The sequence below is a fragment of the Pyrus communis genome, chromosome 8 (assembly GCF_041283825.1).
Source record: "Pyrus communis isolate YQ-2024b chromosome 8, ASM4128382v1, whole genome shotgun sequence".
In the NCBI taxonomy this organism is placed as follows: Eukaryota; Viridiplantae; Streptophyta; class Magnoliopsida; order Rosales; family Rosaceae; genus Pyrus; species Pyrus communis.
This window is the reverse complement of record NC_142572.1, coordinates 19,828,557-19,850,240: the sequence shown is the minus strand read 5'-3', so window position 1 is coordinate 19,850,240 and position 21,684 is coordinate 19,828,557. Positions and strand designations below refer to the sequence as shown.

Genomic DNA, 21,684 nt, shown 5'->3' with positions numbered 1-21,684 from the left:
TACTTAATTTTCTTGACAACAAAAGAAAAATACTTTAATTTTCTGTAAATTTCTCAATTATCCGGTAAGATACATGTTTTCTTAGAGATGATAAAGTTGCATGCATGAGTTCTAGACACAGCTCCGCTCAGCGCCGTCCTCCGGGGCGGCTTCTCCGTTATTCTATGCCTGTGGCGGGCGGCTCTTTCCCGTGGCAACGTCTTTCTTTTTCTTTGTCTCCCTTTCTTCCCGTCTGTCCTAATTAACTAATTAAACCACCTAATTACGAACAAGGAAAAGTTTTAAGTTTCCTATTTCAAATGGGAACGGGATTCCTAATTGCCTCTGGATTTTTCTTGTTACCTCTAATCCTCTCCTACTAATTATGGGATAAATACTCATATATATATACACACGAGTCTCTATAAACCGATCGATCTGCATACAAACTTCTACTTCTAACAGCCATCACCCTCTCTTTTCCGATTCACAGCCATGAGTTCCGTCAACGAAATCCGAGCCAACGCCAACCAAATTCTCCGTCAGGCAGGTGAGATCCAGAACGCTAACATGTTCGGACCTCCCAAGTAGAAAACAAACTCCAGCGAGCACTCCTCCGTCAAGTTGGATGAACTAATCGAGAGTGTTAGAGATATTTACGAACGGATGGTACAACGCCGTCCTGAAGAAGCAGGGAACTGGATTCGGTATGCCAACTTCGAGATGAAGAATGGCGACGTTGCGAGGGCGAGGAATGTGTTTGAGAGGGCGGTGAAGAAGGTACCCCTAGCCGACGACGAGGAGGAGGATGACGGGGCTGGGCAGTTGTTTGAAGCTTTCGCTGAATTCGAACAGTGGTGCAAAGATGCCGAAGATGCACTGTGATAAAATAGGGTAGATAAACAGGAGTGTTCGGCCTTTTTTTGTTTTTAATTTTCTTAATCTCCAGATTTCCAATTCCTTATAGCAAATTAAATTTGTTTTAATATGTGATATTTTACTTCAAAAAAATAAATAAACCAAAATCCTTAACTGTAATCAGTCTGTTCTGCATAGAAAAGCCTTTCCCCGTCTCGAAGCGACATTTTCGGAGCTCGCGGTTTCCAGTATCCGACATGTAAAAGTAATCTGCTCGGGATAGTCCTTCAGGAAGTGCTTTGCGAGGATTCAATAACTTCCTAATAAAAGCACTTCTACCAAAAATGCTTCTGAGCAGAAGTGCTTTTTAAAAAAGCATTTTCAAACCGTCCATAAATCGTGCATTGAGTGTAAAACCAAAACTTAAAACCATCTCCGAAGAAGATGTCAAATATTAAATGGAATGCCGTATGATGTAATCAAATTTAAAGGTAGGAGCAAGCTTCAATCAATATGTCAATTCTACGTGGATTGATATATGAGTTTTCATATGTTAAATTTGACATATGAGAAAATGTGACGTCAAATAGTTTTTAATTATTTTATTATGCATATCTCATTAATGCATCAATTATAGATCTTGAAATTTCTTTTAATTGATTTATTTTTAAAATGGATCATACAAATATCATTTATAACAAAAAAAAACATATTGGTTGGAAAAAGAGAAAATTTGACATTGTCACGTCACTCATCAAATTAACATTTGACATTTATTTTTTGACATCTCCATTGGAGATGCTCTAAGAACATCTCCAAAGAAGATGTCAAATCCTAAGTGGAATGGCATATAATCAAATTTGAAGGTAGGAGCAAGTTCCAAGGAATATGTCAATCCTATGTGGATTGACATATGAGGTTTCATATGTCAAATTTGACATATGAGAAAATGTTATGTCATATTTTTAATTATTTTATTGTGTGGATTTCATTAATGTACCAATTATAGATCTTAAAAATTTATTTTAATTGATTTATTTTTAAAATAGGTCCTATAAATATTATTTATAATAAAAAAAAAACATATCAATTGGAAAAAGAGAAAATCTAACATTGTCACGTCAGTCGTCAAATTAACATTTGACATTTATCTTCTGACATCTTAATTGGAGATGTTCTAAGAAATTTAACAACAAGAGGCAAGATTACCAATTCAAGTTCACTGGCCCTCAAGGAGGAAGTCGGCGTTGCAAAATGTATACCATAAGAGAAGTCGCTGTAAAGTCGATTGATTAGACCTTGAGAAACTTCAACATTCCCTACGTCTACCGAAAAATCAAAGAACAAAATTGATTTCGTGAAAAACTACGACGGCGATAAAGTTAGGAACGGAAAGGAAAAAGGGAATTGAATACCATAGCAAAGAGGCTTCCCCATTGAAGAATTTGGGGCTTCCGGTGGCGAATTTAGGGTTCAGGCTGCTAACAGCGCCCGTTAGATGGCTAGTTGGAGCTATTGTTGTAACAGAAGCATCATTCCCGTTAGAGCAACTCCAGCGTTGCAAAAGCCCCCTAAGGCAACTTACTATTGAATCCATCCAGTGAACAGTAACTGCCTTTAATAAATAGTAACTGTCTTTTGCATCTCCACCCCTAAACTGAATAGCCGTGGCAATAGGCAATAAAATATTAGTATTTTTTATTTTATAAAATAATACAAAATAATTTTATTTGTAATTTCGGATAAGATTTTTAATCGTTCTCGTTGCGCCACGTGTCATTAGTTGAAAAGATAATTTTTGGGGATAGATTTTGATAAGATTTTTATCCAATGTTGTCGTGCCACGTGTTGTTACCTTTTCAAAATCGTTAAGGATAGATTTCCGATAAGATTTTTAACCAATCACGTAGCGCCACGTGTCACAATCTGTTTACAATCTTTGAGGATAGATTTCAATCATATTTTTAACGAATGATGGCATGCCAAGTGACATTATCTACAACATAATAATTTCTTATTCCTCCATATAACCCACCATCAATCCTAAGAAATCACACACCAAAATCAAAATCTCTACCATTATTCATAGTTTATGCTTCCTTCTTACAATGTCTTCTTCAAGGATGTTGTGGGAAATCGATGAACAAGAGAAATAATTGTTTAAGCAAGGGGATGTTTAAGCAAGGGGAAGAAAGGTTCAATCTTTAGGTGGGCAAAAATGAAATGGAAGAGGATGAGGATAAGGAACGTAAAATGAGAGATGATGAAGCAAGAAGCCCAAGAGCCTCACAATCCTATCAAACATTGATAGAAGCAGGCAAAGACAAAGTACATATATCTTGGACGATTATTTTGTCCGTAACAGTGCATTCCCTAATACGTACTTTAGACGTCGTTTTAGAATAGAACGACATTTGTTCAACAAAATCATGATTGCTGTTTGCAACCATGATTCTTACTTTGTGCAAAAATCATTGCTGCCTTGCGGATGCTTGCATATAGAGCATCTGCAAACCTAGTGGATGAGATAACGAGGATGAGGAAATCAACCATTCTTGAGTCCCTGATGAGGTTTTGCTCCATAATCGAATCTATCTACACCACAGAGTACCTTCGGAGACCTACTGAGATGGACTTGCAAAGGCTTCTAAAGAAGGGCGAAATGTGAGGTTTTCCTGGGATGATTGGAAGCATCAACTGTATGCACTAGACCTAGAAAAACTGTCTAAGTGCATGACAAGGAGCTTATGGGGATAGAAAATGAGGAAAAAGTATCATTTTGGAGACGGTGGCATTATTTGATACATGGATTTGGCACACTTTTTTTGGTGTTTCGGGAGCTCAAAATGACCTTAATGTCCTTACCTAATCCCCAGTGTTCAACGATGTCCTGCATGGAAAAGCACCAAGAGTCACGTACTGGGTCAACGGATATAAGTACCATGGGCCATACTACCTAGCAAACGGCATTTACCCAAGGTGGTCATCGTTTGTCAAAACAATGCCACGTCCGTGAAGTGCAAAGGAAAAACACTTTGCAAGCTATCAAGAGGGGTGTAGGACGAATGTGGAGCGTTGTTTTGCTATCCTCCAAGCTCGTTGGGCAATTGTTAGGGGTGCTGCCAGAATGTTTGATTTAGAGTCGCTTCGATCCATCGTGATGACATACATCATTCTTCACAATATGATTGTCGAAGATGAGTACGATTATGATGTCGTTGATGAATATGAGCCAGACGCGATGAACAATTCCAGAATACAAATATATTGTGCTTATGACTCCACCGAAAAACCCGTGCAACACGAGCCATTACAAAGGAATGGACATTACAATGAAAGGCTCATTCAACGATATACTGCACTTCAGGACCCATATATGCACAATGCCCGACAATTGACTTGATAGAGCACCAGTGGGAATTGAAACAAGCTTAAGAAACTTAAGTTCATTTAGTGTGTTTGTTTTATTTGGTGTGTTTATTTAATTTTATTTGGTGTGTTTTTTAAGTTCATTTAGTGAGTTTTTTTTAATATTTATTTAGTGTGTTTGTAATTTTATTTGGTATGTTTATTTAATTTTATTTGGTGTGTTTATGTCCTTTGAATAAAGATTCTCTTAGTTTAAATAAATTACCAAATTAAATAAATATAAAGTACTAAATTTAATAAATTGGAAACAACATAAGGTACTTTTTTCAATAAATAAGAAATTACAACTCAAAGTGATTGGAAAATTATGGGCTCCGATTAAAAACAAATTCCCTAGTCCCTCATGAATGGAAAATCATAACCTAACCAATTTGTGGTGCTAGGATCATATCCTCTTGTGGTGCTAGGACCATTTCCTATTGCTCTCGCTTCTCTTGCATGCCTACTTCGCACCACGTTCGCATTCTCCGAATTCCAAAAATATTTAGAATTTGGAGACATCGCCTCTATAGGCTGCTTCATAATGTCACAATCTTGTTGAACCCTTCTTTCTTCTTTAAGCTCTTCCTTTTCTTGCCTAAGTAGCTCTCTTTCTCTCTCATTAGCTTGAAATAATCTCTCAACAGTTGCAGTTTTTGCCTCCTCTCTAGCCTTATCAGCCTCAAATTTTGCTGTTTCCCGCGCCAAAGTCAATTTACCTTGGCAAGCAAGTTCTTCCATATATTTTGCATAATCATTCTTGGAAGCACTCCCTTTTCTCTTTGAAGCCTTCTTACCTTGAGGCCTAATTGGATAACGGGTCGACCCCAACGCTTGTTCAGGGGGCGTTTCCGGCATTTACTCTATGTCGGTTTCATGAACGCGCGAGGCATGATTGGGCGTAGAGTGTAGAGGGGTGTTGTTCATGACAACTTATGGATCGACAAGCACAACTCTGAATTTAGGACAATCTTTGACAATATTCCAACATTCCCATCGGGTGAGTGATTTGTTTTTGTTTTTGGTTTTGGCATTATACCAAGCTTGTGCTTGAAGTGTCTACATAATGCGGGAGAAGAAATAATTACAATCAAAGTAGCTAATGTAAATTTGGGTATAGTACAAACAAATAAATAATATATTGTTACCTGATCCGCTAAATTTTTCCCACTTCGAAGATTACTACTAGCTTGTGCCCAAGACATCTCTCCAAAGACTAAACGATTAGCTGAGTATTCTCCAACGATTGGACATCAATTCTTTGGTTCTTTTCCCACCAATTTTCTCAAGATAATTGGTATGAATGAGACTCCAAATTTCTCGCAGCTGCATCTCATTACCTGTAATTGGATCATGAGTAACTTCAACCCAGTTAGAACACAACGTAACATCTTCAGTAAGCGTCCAATTCGTACCTGCATCATTAGTCATTTTGTTGGAAACCAATTGGATTGAAACTATGAGAGAAAGATTGGAATGTGATTGAAAGTATTTGAGAAAATATAAAATTGTGGTGTAAGGTAGAAGATAATGAGAAGTTATTTACAGAAAAATAAAATCAACTTTTTTTTTTATTTAAATTTTTTTTTTCGGATTTTTTATTAACATAATTAATTTCTGCCGTTGGATTAAAAAAAAAAATTTGAAATCCAACCTGCACAACGATAACATTTTAGAAATTTTTAATGTGAATTTTTTTTTAAAATTTATAAAGGCGAATAACGTGGACCGTTGATCTTGAATCCAACGGCTGAAGGTTCGAATAACGTGCCACGTGTCTAGCCGTTTACGGAAGGTTTGAATTTTTTTTTTTTTACCATTGGAAATCCAACGGTCCAGATAAGGTATCCGTTGAAATCCAACAGACGACGTCGCGCCACGTGCCCCACAACGGTAACATTTCAGAACTTTACGTTATGGGCCCCAGCGCCTGAAAAGTTGTCGTGGATGCGCCCCCACGCGCACGTTTTATGCACGCACCTGATGGAAAATTAATTAAATTGTGGCTGATATCACCCTGACGTCAGCGTGGCATTACCTGGCCCTCAGGCTTTTGAGGCCACAAATTCGAGCCGGGCCTCTCACTTGGGCCCCCCTGCCCAATCGCCTGCATGGGTTGGAGAAGATAGCTAGGGCTATTGGGTCATCAAAGTTGCCGGTCCATCGGGCTTCAGCTTTTGCTGGAGTTGCTTTTATCCGTTGAGAATGTGAGATTAAACCGATTAAATTCGAAAAGAAAAAAAAATCCAATTATTTTAAAAGGAAATCGCGTAATACTTTACCCGTTAACACGTGTACCCACTTTTTAAAAATAATAATAAAATAAAAAAAAGATAAAAAAAAGGAAGATTCATGGATATTTATATTTTTTTAAATGGTCAATTTGACTAAACCCACCTATAAGCCTTGTTTCACATTTGTCTTTGAACTTTTACTTTGCTTTGCGAGCCATTTAGAACATCTTCAACCCAAACTTTGATTGCATGGTGGGGGCTCTAACGTTACGTTTTGACAGCAAATGTTTGTCTAGCCGATTTTTCAAAGTTGATGTGGAATTGATATCAAGCTGCCAGCGTCAAATGCTTTCTTTTGATTTTTTAAACAATTTCCACCACTTTCAAAGCAACTTATTCATTCTTTACTAAACAATACTTAGCTATTTAAAAATAAGTAAGAATTCATACTCAAAATTTTTCAAAATTGTTCGTTGTCAATATATAAAATTTCATGTTTATAATCAAAACCGTTCATATTATAAATCACCCTATAAATATCGCTTTTGTCAAAAATTAATTAAAACTAAGGTCGCCTCATCAAATTGTTTAAAAACAAATGAACAGTATTGGTAAAAGCATTACGAACCGTCTATATATTTGCTACAATAGATTGACTAAACGACCTTAGTTTTAATTTATTTTTTGTAGGGAAGATATTTACAGTGTGATTCATAATATGAACGTTTCTTATTATAAGTACAAAACTCTATGATTAAAACATTAAGAGTTTTGAGTAGGAGTTCCTACTTATCTTTGATTAAGTAACGTTCTTTTTCATTAGTTTGACTATGTTTCACCAAAAAAATAATATTTTATATTTATGTATGGGTCCCACTTAAACAAAAAACTCAAAAATCTTCTTTGGAAAATGAAAACTCAAAAGATGTTATTTAAATATTTTTCACCACTTTCAATTTGACTAAACCAGAAAAAGATCCTCACTGGATTCTTTTTCTAGAGATCTGGAGGATCTTGTAATCGTATCCGTTTTTCGTACATTGTGTACTATTATATTTAATTTTAAATTTTAAATGATTTCGGACTGCACGATATACGATAAACTAACACGATCATGGAATCCTCTGAATCCTCAGGAAAAGGAAGGGATCCGACTAAACCCACCTATAAGCCTTGTATCACTTTTGTCTTTGAACTTTTACTTTGTTTTGCAAGCTACTTAGAACATCTCCACTTTGATTTTACAATAGATGCTCCAACATTATGTTTTGACAGCAGATGTTTCTCTAACCGATTTGTTAAGGTTGATGGGAATTTGATATCAGGCTGCTACCGTCAAATGCTTTGTTTTGATTTTTCAAATAGTTTCCACCACTTTCAAAGCAACTTATTTATTTTTCATTGGTTTGACTGAGTCCCACCAAAAAGTAATGTTTTATATAATATGCATGAGAAAGGAATTTCTGAATCCCTTTCATCAAATTTATCAAATCAAAGAATTCAAACTCTTGAAATTTGATCTAACAGCTAAAAAAGAGAGCATCTTGAAAAATTATAATAATTTTAGCCGTTGAATCAAATTTTAAACATTCAGATTTATTTATTAGATGAATTTGATAGAAGAAATCCGAAAAGAATCCCTTTTCATATGTATGCGTCCCACTTGGACCAAAAAAATCAAGAATCTTTATTGGCAAATGAAAACTTAAAAAGTATGTTATTTAAATATTTTCACCACTTTCAGAACAACTTATTTATTTTTCATTGGCCTAAGTTTCACCGAAAAGTAAATATAACATATTTTATTTATACCTATTGGTCCCACTCGAACAAAAAAAAAAAAATTAAAAAACTAACATGTTCATTGGGGAACGAAAACTCAGCCACCAAATACAAAATAGATAATATCTTTTGACATTTTACACAAACATTTTGCACAAACATGGGAAACAAAGTTTCAAAGTTCCTATTTGCAGAATCCACAGAAATTGGTATTTACAAATTAATGGTGACCAGCTCCCATCACCTGTTCTTAGGGAGTGAGTATACAGTCTCTATCTGGATTCCCTACTAATAATCTTAACTCCGCGGAAAAATCGATCCTCTCCCCGACTATGAACCCGCCGTGTTAGCTCCAAGTCCTCAACTCGACACCAGCTTCCACATCCCGCTCAGTTGACTCACCGGTGAAGCTTATGCAACTTCATCGGAGGCACACCAAGCAATGGCAAATCTCCGCTGGAGCTGCGCATTGGCATTCCTGAAGAAAAGGGCTTCTTCCAAATGGAACGTGAGATAAAATTTGGTTCCATATCATCCGATTTCAGAGGTTTTGGGACTTCCGCTCCATGGTTCCTTTAAAAGCTTATGGCTGGAGACTTTGAACAAGGGATGCAATTCGGGACAAGGATGAAGAATGATGCAAAGCCACCTCTCAATTAGAAGTGTGTGGAGAGATCGATATATGCAATTTATCCTGCAATGGTGCACATGCAACATGCCAAGATATCTACTTAGTGGTCATATATAAAAAACTCTCAGGCTCTAGTTTCCATTGAAATTTAGTTTTCCAAACTTCATTGACCTATGGATGTTGAATTGAAAACTTACTATTAGGTTTACGATTGAAAAGGTCTGACGGGTGAATTTCTTACAAACGGATGCTCAAGTAGGTCACTAGCTGATAGTCTCTCCATAGGGTTCCTACGGAAGCACCATTGGAGGAAGTCCTTTCCCTCTGCAGACAATGTTTCTGGTATATCCGGGATGGTGTTTAGAACCTTGAACATAGCCTGAGGCTGGCAGAAGGAAGACAACATGATGTTAAAAACTTATAAAGCAATAAAGCCATTCTCGAACCGCATGTTGTCGGATTTTTACTGTACACATGAAACTAGGGGTAGTTGACAATATTCTGAAAAAATCCAAAGCTATGACGAATAAAACATAACAAGTTTCAACATGAACTTACTCCTGTAAAGTCACTCCACGGAGGTTTTCCATTGAACATCTCAATGACGGTACAGCCCAAGCTCCATATATCGACAGCCAAAGCAAGATCAGGATCAGCATTGTTCTGCATTGCAGCCCTTATGACCTGCACGAAACAAACCAAGCAAATATAATCGATATACAGTGTTTACAGGCCATCTACGATTTTGTGTATAATGATGATGTGCTTACCTCAGGAGCCATCCAGTATGGACTGCCCTTCAAAGAAAGATTGTACGACTGCCCATTGAGCTGAATACAAAAAGTAAGTTAAATATGAAACCCCAAAAGTACTGCAGGGAGTGCTCAGAGTCATGAATTGGATTGTTCAAAAATTGATTTGTCAAGCTTATGTCAGGAGCCAAAGCAAACTGAAGGTGTTTACAATTTATTACTCACAAGTTTTGCCATCCCAAAATCGGCAAGTTTAACAACGCCTGATGCATCAACAAGCAAATTTGCACCCTTTATATCCCTAGAACAAACATCCAAACATCGTCAATAAAGCAAAGTAAGCTCCGAAGGAATACAACATGATCAGCAAATAACCTTTCTTTAGAATAATCATTGGAACATCATTAATAAGGCAAAGAAAGCTCGGAAGGAATGCAACAGTGATTCTCCAAATGTTTTGCCCGGCTGGAAAAATATTAAGAATCTCTACAGTATATCCAAATATGCTCTTTGAAGAAAAACATTTTTCCTAAGGTTCTTCTTGTCTCATCATTTGTTGAGCCGAGGCAATTAGTGAAGTAACAAGCTCCTTTTAACAGATAAGTGAGGTCACAATATGTTATATAAATCTGCTACCAAGCATTATTATCACCTGTGAACTGTCTTCATGCTGTGCAAAAAAGCCAACCCAGAGAGGATATGGCGAGTAAAATTGCGAACTACAGATTCTGTCATAACTCCAATATGGTCTTGGACATATTTATTAATTGATCCAGGATGAACATATTCCAAATATATGTAGAAGTGATCATCAGTCTGCATATGCATAAACAATACTTCCCAATTTAGCAAAACTTGCAAAGATTAGATTTTAATAAACTTTCACATGTAAGAAAGATACTCACCATCTCACTACCATAATACTGCACAATATTTGGATGCTTTAGAGTGCGGAGGACTTTGATTTCCTGCAACAGGTAGCTAGTAAGAACAGAATGGGAAACATTAAAAGCTACCCCAGAATGTCCAGTAGCATAGTTGAGCACAACTGATATGTAATTTGATCATATGCGAAGAGATGTACTATGAAGGGTTTTGACCTTCTATCCTACAGAAAATATCGACCAACTCATTCCTTCCTATGATCGACACATGCAGACACAGTGCAAGTACATGCAAAACTTTCCCTAAATCCGCAGATTTGGTTGGTCCAGAGAAATCTAAAGGTAGACAACAATAAGCTACAACTGCTCTATGAATTGAAACTGGTAAAGGACTCCAGAAAAGGACCTGCTCCAATTGCCTTATACATTCAGCAGCTTTAGGATCATCAGGAATGACATCAACTTCCTTCATTGCACATAAGGCCCCGGTTTCACTGTCATATAATCAGAAAATCTTAAAAGAGCTAAATTCAAAAGAACAAAACAAAATAATGATCATTGCAGAATAAAGTCAAGAGAAAGTAGCACAAAGCTTCCGGGGACTAGCATACCGGTTGGTTGCGAGATAAACACTACCAAAGGTGCCACGCCCAATAAGTTTTCCCTTCTGCCATTGACCTTTCATTGATGATGTGGATAGAGCTTCTGCATTGTACGGCATGACAGACTGCTGTGGTGGAGGCGGCAGAGGCAAAGGGTGGGCACTGACTTGGCTAATACTTTCAGCCCTCTCTAAAGAATGCAAAGGAAATGCATTTCCATTTGAAATTTTCTGGTTGAAGCGTGGACTTCGAGATGTAGGAGAATGGCTGGGGCTATGAGCAGGTCTATTTGGTGATAATCTTGGAGGAAAGGCGTCCTGATTTTGGTCGTGGGGAGCCCCAAAAGAAGTGAAAAAATCCGCCGTGGGATTTGATCTCCTGGGACTAACTGCAGGACTTGAAAAGGGACTTGTTGGAGCACTCCTGCTGGTGTTGCAAGCTTCATATTCGTGCGGCGTTCCCCTATGGCAGTTGCTTGAACAATTAACGGGTGAAGTGGGGGCAACAAGTATAGGATAACTATCGACCGTTTTCGATCTTTGGGGACTAAAAGGATGCCTTGATACACCATTCACCAGAGCTTTCCTAGAAAGAATATTCAGACCAAAGTTGTTAAAGAAACCACCACCACTGTTAGCATCTTGGGAGAGTGCCCCTCGACGATTGTTCGAATAGGCACTCGCTGGTGCTGCTGATCCTCCCGAGGTTGTGGCAACTTGACTCGAATAAGAACTCGGCGCTGCAGATCCTGAGGTTGTGTGACTTTTGATCTTCCTGATAGTTCAAACAGTAAAAAACCACCCCAGTGCAGCATTTTAACAAACACATAGTAAGCACTTATCAAATACCCACAAACAAAAAACCTGATGAATTCTAAAGGCTTCTCTTTTACCTGCAGCCAAAGTACCCATCTTTAGCAAATTCGGGTTTCCGGGTCACGTGCGATTCAGGGAGCGGCAAGGGCTGCGGAGCAGCAGGCGCAGAAGACCAGTGGTTTGACTTGGACCCGCAACCCGGCGATCTTGACTTCTGGGTCGAATATTCCGGAGAAGTAGGCGAGGAGTAAGATTTTTCAGGGAGGGTAGAACCCAGGTCCTGGCTGTTGAGGTGGCGGAGCTTCCTCTGCCGGGTGAGCCGCCGCGGGCTCTGGTCGCTGCTGCCCCCACCACTGTCCTGTTTCAGAGCAGGAGCAGAGGAAGTAGCAGAAGAAGAAGAAGAAGAACCAGGGGAGGAGGAGGTTGTAGTTCTGCAGGGTTTGTGAAGAGGAAACGAAGAAGAAGGCATTTGGGCTTTCGAGAAAAGCACTTGTAGCAGAAGCTTAAGCTAAAAGCCGTCGTCTTGAAGTATCAGAATCTCAGATTTTTTTTTTTTACATATGTGGAAGAGGAAGATGCTGCGTCGTTTCTCGCTCGCTTTGATCTGAATTTCCTTGAGAATTAAAATTCAAACATGTTGAATTTTATAAAAAAAAAGTACTTGGAAAAAACAATAATCCTTCCAGTTTAAGACATAATCATGTGATTAGGAGATGACTAACTGGGAGACCCTTGAGTTTCGAGGTTGTCGTCGGTGGTGTTGGAGGGTTTGGGGAGTCCGATAAGAAGAAGAAGAAGAAGAAGACGACGACCCAACGAAAGATGTGGGTGTGTTCACAATGTCAAGGCACGCGACGACCTTCTAGTTCTTCCATTTTTATTCACTTTAATTTAATTTAATTTAGATTAATTAATACTTGAAAGTACTGACGTGTGCAAAGATTTTTTTAGTGTGATCGACACACGAGGTAATACATTATGTATTATTATATAAATGGTAAGATATGTATATTAAAAAGTTAATAACTTGAAAACTAAAATTTCCTATTACTTATATAAAAACACGTAATGTACCTTCACAATTAAAAATTTGTCCTTCTTTTGAAGGTAAATGTTTTTAAATTTTAAGGAATAAAGATGGTGACGAAAGCTAAGATACGCCGTATGCGTACTGCAAGGCATAGTTGAGTTGAGTTCGAGGAGCTGACTCAGTCACTCAGCTGAGCTGAGGGGAGGAGGATGAGGACTTTGTCAATGGAAATGTGAAAAACGATTTGGATTTGATCTTTTTGCGGTCCGGTTGATACCGTGTTAGGCTGTTTTACTGTGTTCTTCGACGTTTTATATCTTTTGGGGAGAGAGGGAGACTTACTAGGAGAAATATTATGATATATGTATGTTGTTACAGCGATGTTATTTGATAATAAATATCTGTAAGTTTGTGTCCACTTGTTCTTATTTTATTGATATGGAACGTCATGTGACGGCTTATTCATATTATGTACGTTGTTCTTGGTATAAAGAGATTTGATCTGTAGTTTGTCGTGTTCTTATTCGAGTGAAAGAGTTTGAGTCTCGTTGTACTAAATTAGAGTAATTTAAAATGTTCTTTGGTCAAAAGAAAAGTCTTAGGCATTTTGGACCATATAAACCATGTGTATTTACTCAAAATCAATACTAATCTCTCAATGAAAGAAAAGCGTATTACCGTATCTTAAAATTAGCTTTTTGTCAAATTCTTAACGTTTATTAATAATGTGTGTTTTTGGATAACCATTTGCACTACAACTGGTCGAATCAACCGTTTTGTATGTCTCACATCACAATATGTAATTTCCATTATGTAATCCTCACATCACAATATGGAATTTTTAATAACTCCCATACTAAAATTTTCGTTGATTGTGTGGGTAGTTCATGCTTATTAATTTTCTCATATTTTTTTTCCCCATAATAAAATGAACAATTATAAAGAAGAGCCCTATAAAACAAGCAGCAACAACGACAAAGCATTTTTCCAATAAATGGAGTCTGCTGTATGAATCCTAAAACGTCATTACTCTCGATTTTGTGTCACATCTTCCGTTAGATCCAAGTATTCTAAGTCTTTTCTTAGAATTTCTTCCAAAGTCTTCCTAGGTTCTCTACCCCTTTGGCCCTGAACCTCTGTCCCGTAATCACATCTTCTAACCGGAGCGTCAGTAAGCCTTCGTTTTATATGTTCAAACCATCGTAACTGATTTTTTTTCATCTTTCCTTCAATTTCGGCTACTCCTACTTTACTTCGAATATTCTCATTCATAATCTTATATTTTCTCATGTGCCCACATATCCTCCCATAAAACAAGCAAAACTACAAAAATTTCAAAACCAAGCAGACCGCACCTAAACGGAAGTAATTTGCCGGAAAGACGAGTTATTTCATTCTCTCATATTCTTGACTTTACCTTTTACACTTTTTTTTTTTTTCACGAAGCAATTTGTATAAAAAGTCTAATGTCTTGCTTGTAAAACGCGTAATTAATGTTCAAGTGTTGGAATACCAGAACCTCATCGTCGTCAACCCGACAACGCAACGCCCACTCACCCAGGCAACTGAGGCATCCGACGCAACCGAGGCAACTCAACGTTGCATGACTTTATACGTACGTTGATTCCCATCCCATGCCAAATTTTGGGTTTGAATAGCCGCCTCCTCCTCCTCCTTCTCGATCACTTTCTGTCTCTCTTAAATCATAGTATTCTTGGGCAGCTGGTCGTCGTCCGGCTGTGCTGTCGGGTCGGCATGCATTAAGGCTTGTCATCCCATGCCACAAACCTTAATTTCTAAGCTTACCTTTGCGTTTAACAAACTCTAACCTAAAGGCCTCAATGTTACTTAGTACTACAGTCTAGTGGTATTCCTCTTCACTTATAAATGAGAGGTTTTAGGTTTAATTCTCACCAAATGTGAGTTTGAATCATATTATTGCTAATCCATTGGGAGATAAGCCCACCTCTTCCCGCTTAGTATAAATAATATCGTTTGTTAAAAAAAAAAAAACCTAAAGACCTCAACAGTTGACATTCACATTTTCTCAGAAACTTTTACTGATTCTTTTTTGACTGTCTTTTTCTTTCATATTTCATTAGACTGTAAAGTCAATTTTTTTTTAAAAAAAATTTCTTGTACATGTATTGGTTTTTTCATAATTTCATCTATTTAAAAATTCAAATAAAGACAGTTGAATTCACGTTGAATAAGTAGCTAAAACAACAAGAAGATAATCCATATATATAAATGGAGATGGTTAGTAAGTTCATCATTGTTCAAAGTATATTTCAATGAAAAAAACTATAAACATAAAATAAATACAATTAAAGCAATCAAAAAGTCAATTGCTACACGCTTATGCTTGTAGCAAGATGTTAGTTTTTTTCTTTTTAAAATAAAAGGATAGAGAACATAATTATTTGGAATATAACATACATAAAGACAAGTTATAAATAGGCAAAAGTTAGAGAAATAACCTTTGTTAGAGACATGAACAAAACGGGTGCAAAATATCATACTGTTTAGTGTCGTAACTATAACAAAAGAATAGTAGATAAAAAGATGAAGTAAGGGATACTGATATTATTACTTTTAGTTGTTTTCTTTTGCAGGGTGTTGTGATCACACATGGAGTGCTTTTTAAATAAAGCCACTTCCACGAAAACTTATAAAGGTGAAATGAGTGTTCTTTGAAAACTTCATACAACAACAACATGATCACTATTGTAAAATCTTCTCACCTTTTGCCAAAAGCATGTGGGCATTCACCCACAACTTTTACAACACTCCCCTTGGATGCCTATAATATCAACATCAGTTGCCTCGTTAAAGCCTTGCTCGGAAAAAACCACTGGGAAAAAACCATAGCGAAGGATAAAGAGTACAACTTTACCTGGATTGTTGATATAATGTTAACCATGCTTGTGTTGCCTTGTTAAAACCTTGATAGGAAAAATCCAGTGGGAAAAATCCTAGTTGAAGGAAAAAAAGTACAACAGACATGTATCATGAAGACTCCCCCTGATTCGGCATTCTTCAAATTTAACTAATTGGTAAGCCAACGTAATCCGGTATCTTGCACTAACTTCTGAAACGTGCATTTAGGTAGACATTTGGTGAACAGGTTTGCCAGATTTTCATTGGAACAGATTTGTCTGACTTCAATAACTTTAGCCTTCTAAATCTCATGTGCATTGAAAAACTTTGAAGATATGTGTTTAGTCTTATCGCCCTTGATGAATTTTTCCTTCATTTGGACAACACATACTGCATTATCTTCATGAATGACAGTTGGAATGTCTTTCTTTGAAGGTAGACCACATGAATTCCAGATATGATGGATCATTGATCTTAACCAATAACATTCACGACTTGCTTCATGTAAAGCAAGTATTTCTGAGTGATTGAAAGAGGTAGCAACTAATGTTTATTTTGTTGAGCGCCATGAGATTGATGTATCTCCATTAGTGAACACATATCTAGTTTGTGAGCGGGCTTTATGCGGATCATAGAGAAAACCAGCATCTGCATATCCAACAAGAATCTAATCATTTGTGGATTTCTCTGAGTAGAAGAGACTCATGTCTGTTGTCACACGAAGGTTTTGTAAAATATCTTTGACTTCCTTCCAATGACGAATTGTTGAAGCATAACTATACCTTACTAACAAGTTGACTAAAAAAGTTATATCCGGTCTAGTACATTGTGCTAAATATAATAAAGCATCTATTGCACTCAGATATGATACTTCTAGACCAATGACCATTTCATTATCTCATTTTGGATGAAATGGATCTTTCTTAATGTCCAAAGAACGAACGATTATTGGCATACTAAGTGAATAAGCTTTGTCCATGCCAAATCGTTTCAGGATTTTTTCAATGTAAGCTAATTGATGGACCAAAATTCCATTAGCACAATGCTCGATCTGCAGGCCGAGACAATATTTTATTTTTCCAAGATCTTTCATTTCAAATTCGCTTTTCAGATATTCAGCAGTTTTATTGAGCTCTTCAGTGATTCCAACTAAGTTCATATCATCGACATATACTGCCACTATAGCAAATCTAGAATTTGATTACTTAATGAACACACAATGGCAAATGACATTGTTGATATATCCTTCTTTGATCAAATACTCATTGAGACAATTATACCACATTCATCCAAATTGCTTCAGGCCATATAATGATCGTTTTAATTTGATTGAGAGCATACCTCGTGGTTTGTTAGTCCTTTCAAGCAACTTAATTCATTCTGGGACCTTTATATATATGTTAATATTTAATTCTCCATATAGATACGTGTTGATGACATCCATAAGTCGCATATTAAGTTTTTCTGAAATCACCAAACTTATTAAGTAACGGAACGTAATTGGGTCCATTACAGGAGAGTATGTGTCCTCATGATCAATTCCAGGTCTTTGTGAAAAACCTTATGCAACGTGTCTTGCTTTATAACATGCAATCTCCTTTTTCTCATTGTGTTTTCTTGTGAATACCTATTTGTAACCTATGGGATTTACACCAGGCGAAGTTTGGACTACCGGTCCAAAAACACTTCGCCTTTGTAAGAAATTTAATTCTGCTTGGATTGCATCTTTCCACTTAGGTCAATCTTGTCTCTGTTTGCATTCATCAACAGAGTGAGTCTCAATATCATCGCTTAATATGATTTCAATGGCTACTGTGAATGCGAACATGTCGTTGAAGATTATTTCATTTCGATCTCGCAATTCATTAGTACATGCATAATTTATGGAGATTTCTTTGCCTTCATGTACTTTTGTCTCTTTAGGAACATGTGGCTCATCAATGACATTTTCCTTTTCTGAAAGTACAGAATCATGAATTATGGATTTGTCATTCATTTTCTCTTTCTGAATGATTTCATTTGGATTCAGTTGTACCCTCATCTTTTTTTTTTTGAGGGGCTAAATCTTTTGAACTTGGGGGTCTACCATGCTCCAAGTGTGCACCAAATGAATTATTCGCTGCCACTTTATTTTGTCTAACGGGGACATCAATTCTTACAAGCACATTTGTAGTTGGTATATGTAATTTTGTTACTTTCGTAGTATCATTAAATGTATTTAGCATTTGATTAGCAATACTTTGAAGATGAACAATCATTTTCACTTCATTTTCACATTGAGTGCTTCGTGGATCAAAATAAGATAAGGTGGGTACAACCCATGTCAACTATTGCCGTTCTTCTGGAACGGTTTTTTCTCCCCTTAATGATGGGAATACTATCTCATCAAAGTGACAATCCGTAAAACAAGATGTAAACATATCATCTGTCAATGGTTCCAAATATCTAATGATAGATGGTGAATCAAAACCTACATAAATTTCCAGTCTACGCTGAGGTCTCATTTTAGTGCGTTGTGGCAGTGCAATAGGCACATAAACAACACAACCAAAAACTCATAAATGTGAAATGTTTGGCCGATGCTCAAACACAAGTTGTACTGAGGAGTATTGGTAGTTGGTTATAGGTCTCAATCGAACCAATGATGCAGCATGTAAGATGATATATCCCTATGTAGAGACTGGCAATTTTGTTTTCATGAGGTGAGCTATTAATTGAAGCCACTTGATAAATGATTCTGCTAGACCATTTTGAGTATGTACATGAGGAACAGGATGTTCAACATCAATATCTAGTGTCATGCAGTAATCATCAAAGGTTTGAGACGTAAATTCACCAGCATTATCAAGTCAGATTAACTTGATAGGATAATTTGGGAACTGTGCTCGCAACTTAGTTATCTGAGCAAGAAGTCTTGCAAAAACTACATTTCGAGTAGATAAGAAGTAAAAATGTGACCATCGGGTATCTGCATCAACCAAAATCATAAAATATCGAAATGGTCCACAAGGTGGTTGAATAGGCCCATAAATATCCCTTTGAATTCTTAGCAAAAATGATAGGGATTCAACATCAATCTTTAGTTGTGATTGTCTAATTACCAACTTTCCTTGAGAACAAGCATTTCAAGGGTTATCATTTGATATAGTAATGTGTCTGTTCAACAATAGATGTCCATTAAAGTTGGTAATGATTCTATGCATCATGGTGGATCTTGGATGACCGAGATGGTCATGCCAAAACATGTAAATTTTTGAATCAATGAACTTCTGGTTCATGACAGTATGTACTTCAATTGTCTTTATGTATGTATAATACAATCTACTCGATAAACCACGTAATTTCTCCAATGTACGCTTTTGGGTATCATTGGAGGTAATGCATAGATATTCCACATTTTTTACACTTTTCGTTTTAATGTGGTATCCATTTAAACGTGTGTCTTTAAAACTCAATAAATTTGAGCAGATTGAGTAGCGTACATCATATTTTGTATGGACAATATTGTTCTATTTGGTAACATGATTTGGGTTTTTCCTGAGCCTTCAATTACATTTGATTGGCCCTAATATTGTTGTTGCCTTTACTTTTGTAAACATCAAGCTTGAGAAATATTTTCGATCTCAAAGTATTGTATGTGTGGTTGTGCTGTCTGCAAGACAAATATCTCTGTCATTGCTCTTGTTTTGAGAATAACCATAGTTTTTTTTCATGCTCTCTGAGTAAAGGAATCACAATTAAAAACAGTTTATTCATAATAAAAGGAAATTGAAATGCCATTTTTATTGAATTGAAATGCGAGCTTTAAACTACAAGTTCAGAATAATAAGTGTACATCAAACATAAATGATTCAATTGGACCAATACGCTTCATGCCCTCTTTCCACAATAAAGTCCAAGACATCTAGGTGTGTTGTGTTTAATTGCCTTGATAAATCGAACACTAGATCAGGTATATCCATCGCTTTAGCATGGTTGAGGAAATTTGTTTTGACACAATTCTCCTTGAGGGAGGCTTGATACAGGTCCATCAGATGTTTTGGGGTACGACAGGTATGCACCCAGTGCCCGTTGCCACCACACCTATGACATGCTCATTCAGGGTTTCTAGGAGTGTTGTTCGTATGAGCTTTTATCTTTATGACGATTTACATTTTTGAAGCTCAGGCCTGAATTATGCCTTGGAACCTGGTTGTAAAACCGGACACCATGATTCTTGCATTTCCCGTTCCACTAGCCTCGTTTGTGGTCACGTCTTCGTTTGTAATTATTGCCATGAAATGACGTGGTGTTCACTTCGAGAGAATCATCATTTACTTTTGGGAATGGTGCCAATCTAGTAGGTCGGGATTGATGATTTTTCATCAGAAGCTCATTGTTTTGTTCAGCCATAAGGAACAAAACAATGAAAGGTGTTGAAAGGTGCTGAAAGTCTTTTCCAGCATATCTTCCTTAGTGATGGTCTCCCCATAAAGCTTCATCTGGGAGCTAATTCTGAACATTATGGAATCGTACTCAGCCACCGACTTGAAATCCTGGATCCTTAGGTGCAGCCACTCATAAAGAGCTCTTGGAAGAATCACCATTTTCTGGTGATTGTATCTATTTCTCAATGCATTCCAGGGGGCTAATGGATCTTCAACAGTTAGGTAATCACTCTTCAGTCCTTCATCAAGGTGGCGACGAATAAACATCATGGGCACTCACCCGATCTTGAGATGATGCACTGTTTTTTTCCTTGATGGTTTCTTCAAGATTCCTTGCCTCTAGATGGATTTTGGTATCCACTACCCAGGTCAGGTAATTCTTCCCCGTAATGTCCAGGGCAACAAAATCAAGCTTTGCCAAGTTCGTTATTTTCTTTTCTGAAAGAAAAATGAGATGTGTAAGAATTTGCAATAATATGTATTCTGAAGGAATGTAGTGTTAGAACTTCTAGTTCTTACAAATTTTTCATTTTGATCTTCAGACCAAAATGATAAGCACTTGAAACTTCAGGCTCAAGATTTACATGCTTAATGAGGATGAAGATTGTACCGCACCACTCTTATTGGAACAAAATAGCATAGGATAGGCGATTATACCGTATCACTCAAGCAGCAGAAAAATTTAAATATGCAGAGCATGATGGGCAATTATATCGCAATTTAACAAACTCGCGCTGATAACGTGTTATAAATAGGCAAAAGTTAGAGAGATAACCTTTGATAGGGACGTGAGCGAAGTGGGTGCAAAATATCACTCTGTTTAGTTTCTTAACTATAACACAAAAGGATTGTAGGTAAAAAGAGGAAGTGAGGGATACTGATATTATTGTTTTCAGTTCTTTTCTTTTGTAGTGTATTGTGATCACACGCGGAGTGCTCTTTAAATAGAGCCACTTCCGTAAAAACTTACAAAAGTGAAATGAGTGTTCTTTGAAAACTTCTCACAACAACAACATGATCACTATTCTAAAGTCTTCTCATCTTTTGTCAAAAGTATGTGAGCATTCACCCATAACTTTTACAACACAAAAAATATTTTAAACCTTATTCAATCTCAACAGTCTTTTCAAGCTTACCCAACATGAAAAATCTGTTCCCTTGTTCCACTACAGCCTTGAATCACAATTTTGCTTGGGAAGCTAATTATCACACGTCATTTTTAGCTTTTCACATATTTTATTTTATATTTGACTATTAAATTAAATGATCAAACAAAAATAATGAACAATATAAAAATAGGTGTGTAAGAAAATAAAAATACAATATTTTTTTTTCTTCTGCTTGGAACAACATTGCCTTCCCGACAAATATAAATGAGTTTGATTGATACAGTGTTACAGTG

General features: G+C 36.8%; 1 protein-coding gene across 1 annotated transcript; it reads right to left on the bottom strand.

Moving 5' to 3' along the window:
• Positions 1–8,323: 8,323 nt before the first annotated feature.
• LOC137717668 (mitogen-activated protein kinase kinase kinase 5) lies at positions 8,324–12,828 on the bottom strand. Its single transcript, XM_068457105.2, has 10 exons — positions 12,023–12,828; positions 11,140–11,904; positions 10,935–11,022; positions 10,550–10,612; positions 10,297–10,460; positions 9,870–9,945; positions 9,663–9,722; positions 9,451–9,576; positions 9,090–9,277; positions 8,324–8,955 (listed from the first exon to the last, which is right to left on the bottom strand). Exons 1-9 carry the CDS (start codon positions 12,412–12,414, stop codon positions 9,098–9,100), a joined length of 1,914 nt encoding a protein of 637 aa, XP_068313206.2. The 5' UTR covers positions 12,415–12,828; the 3' UTR covers positions 8,324–8,955; positions 9,090–9,097.
• Between the last annotated feature and the right edge of the window lie 8,856 nt (positions 12,829–21,684).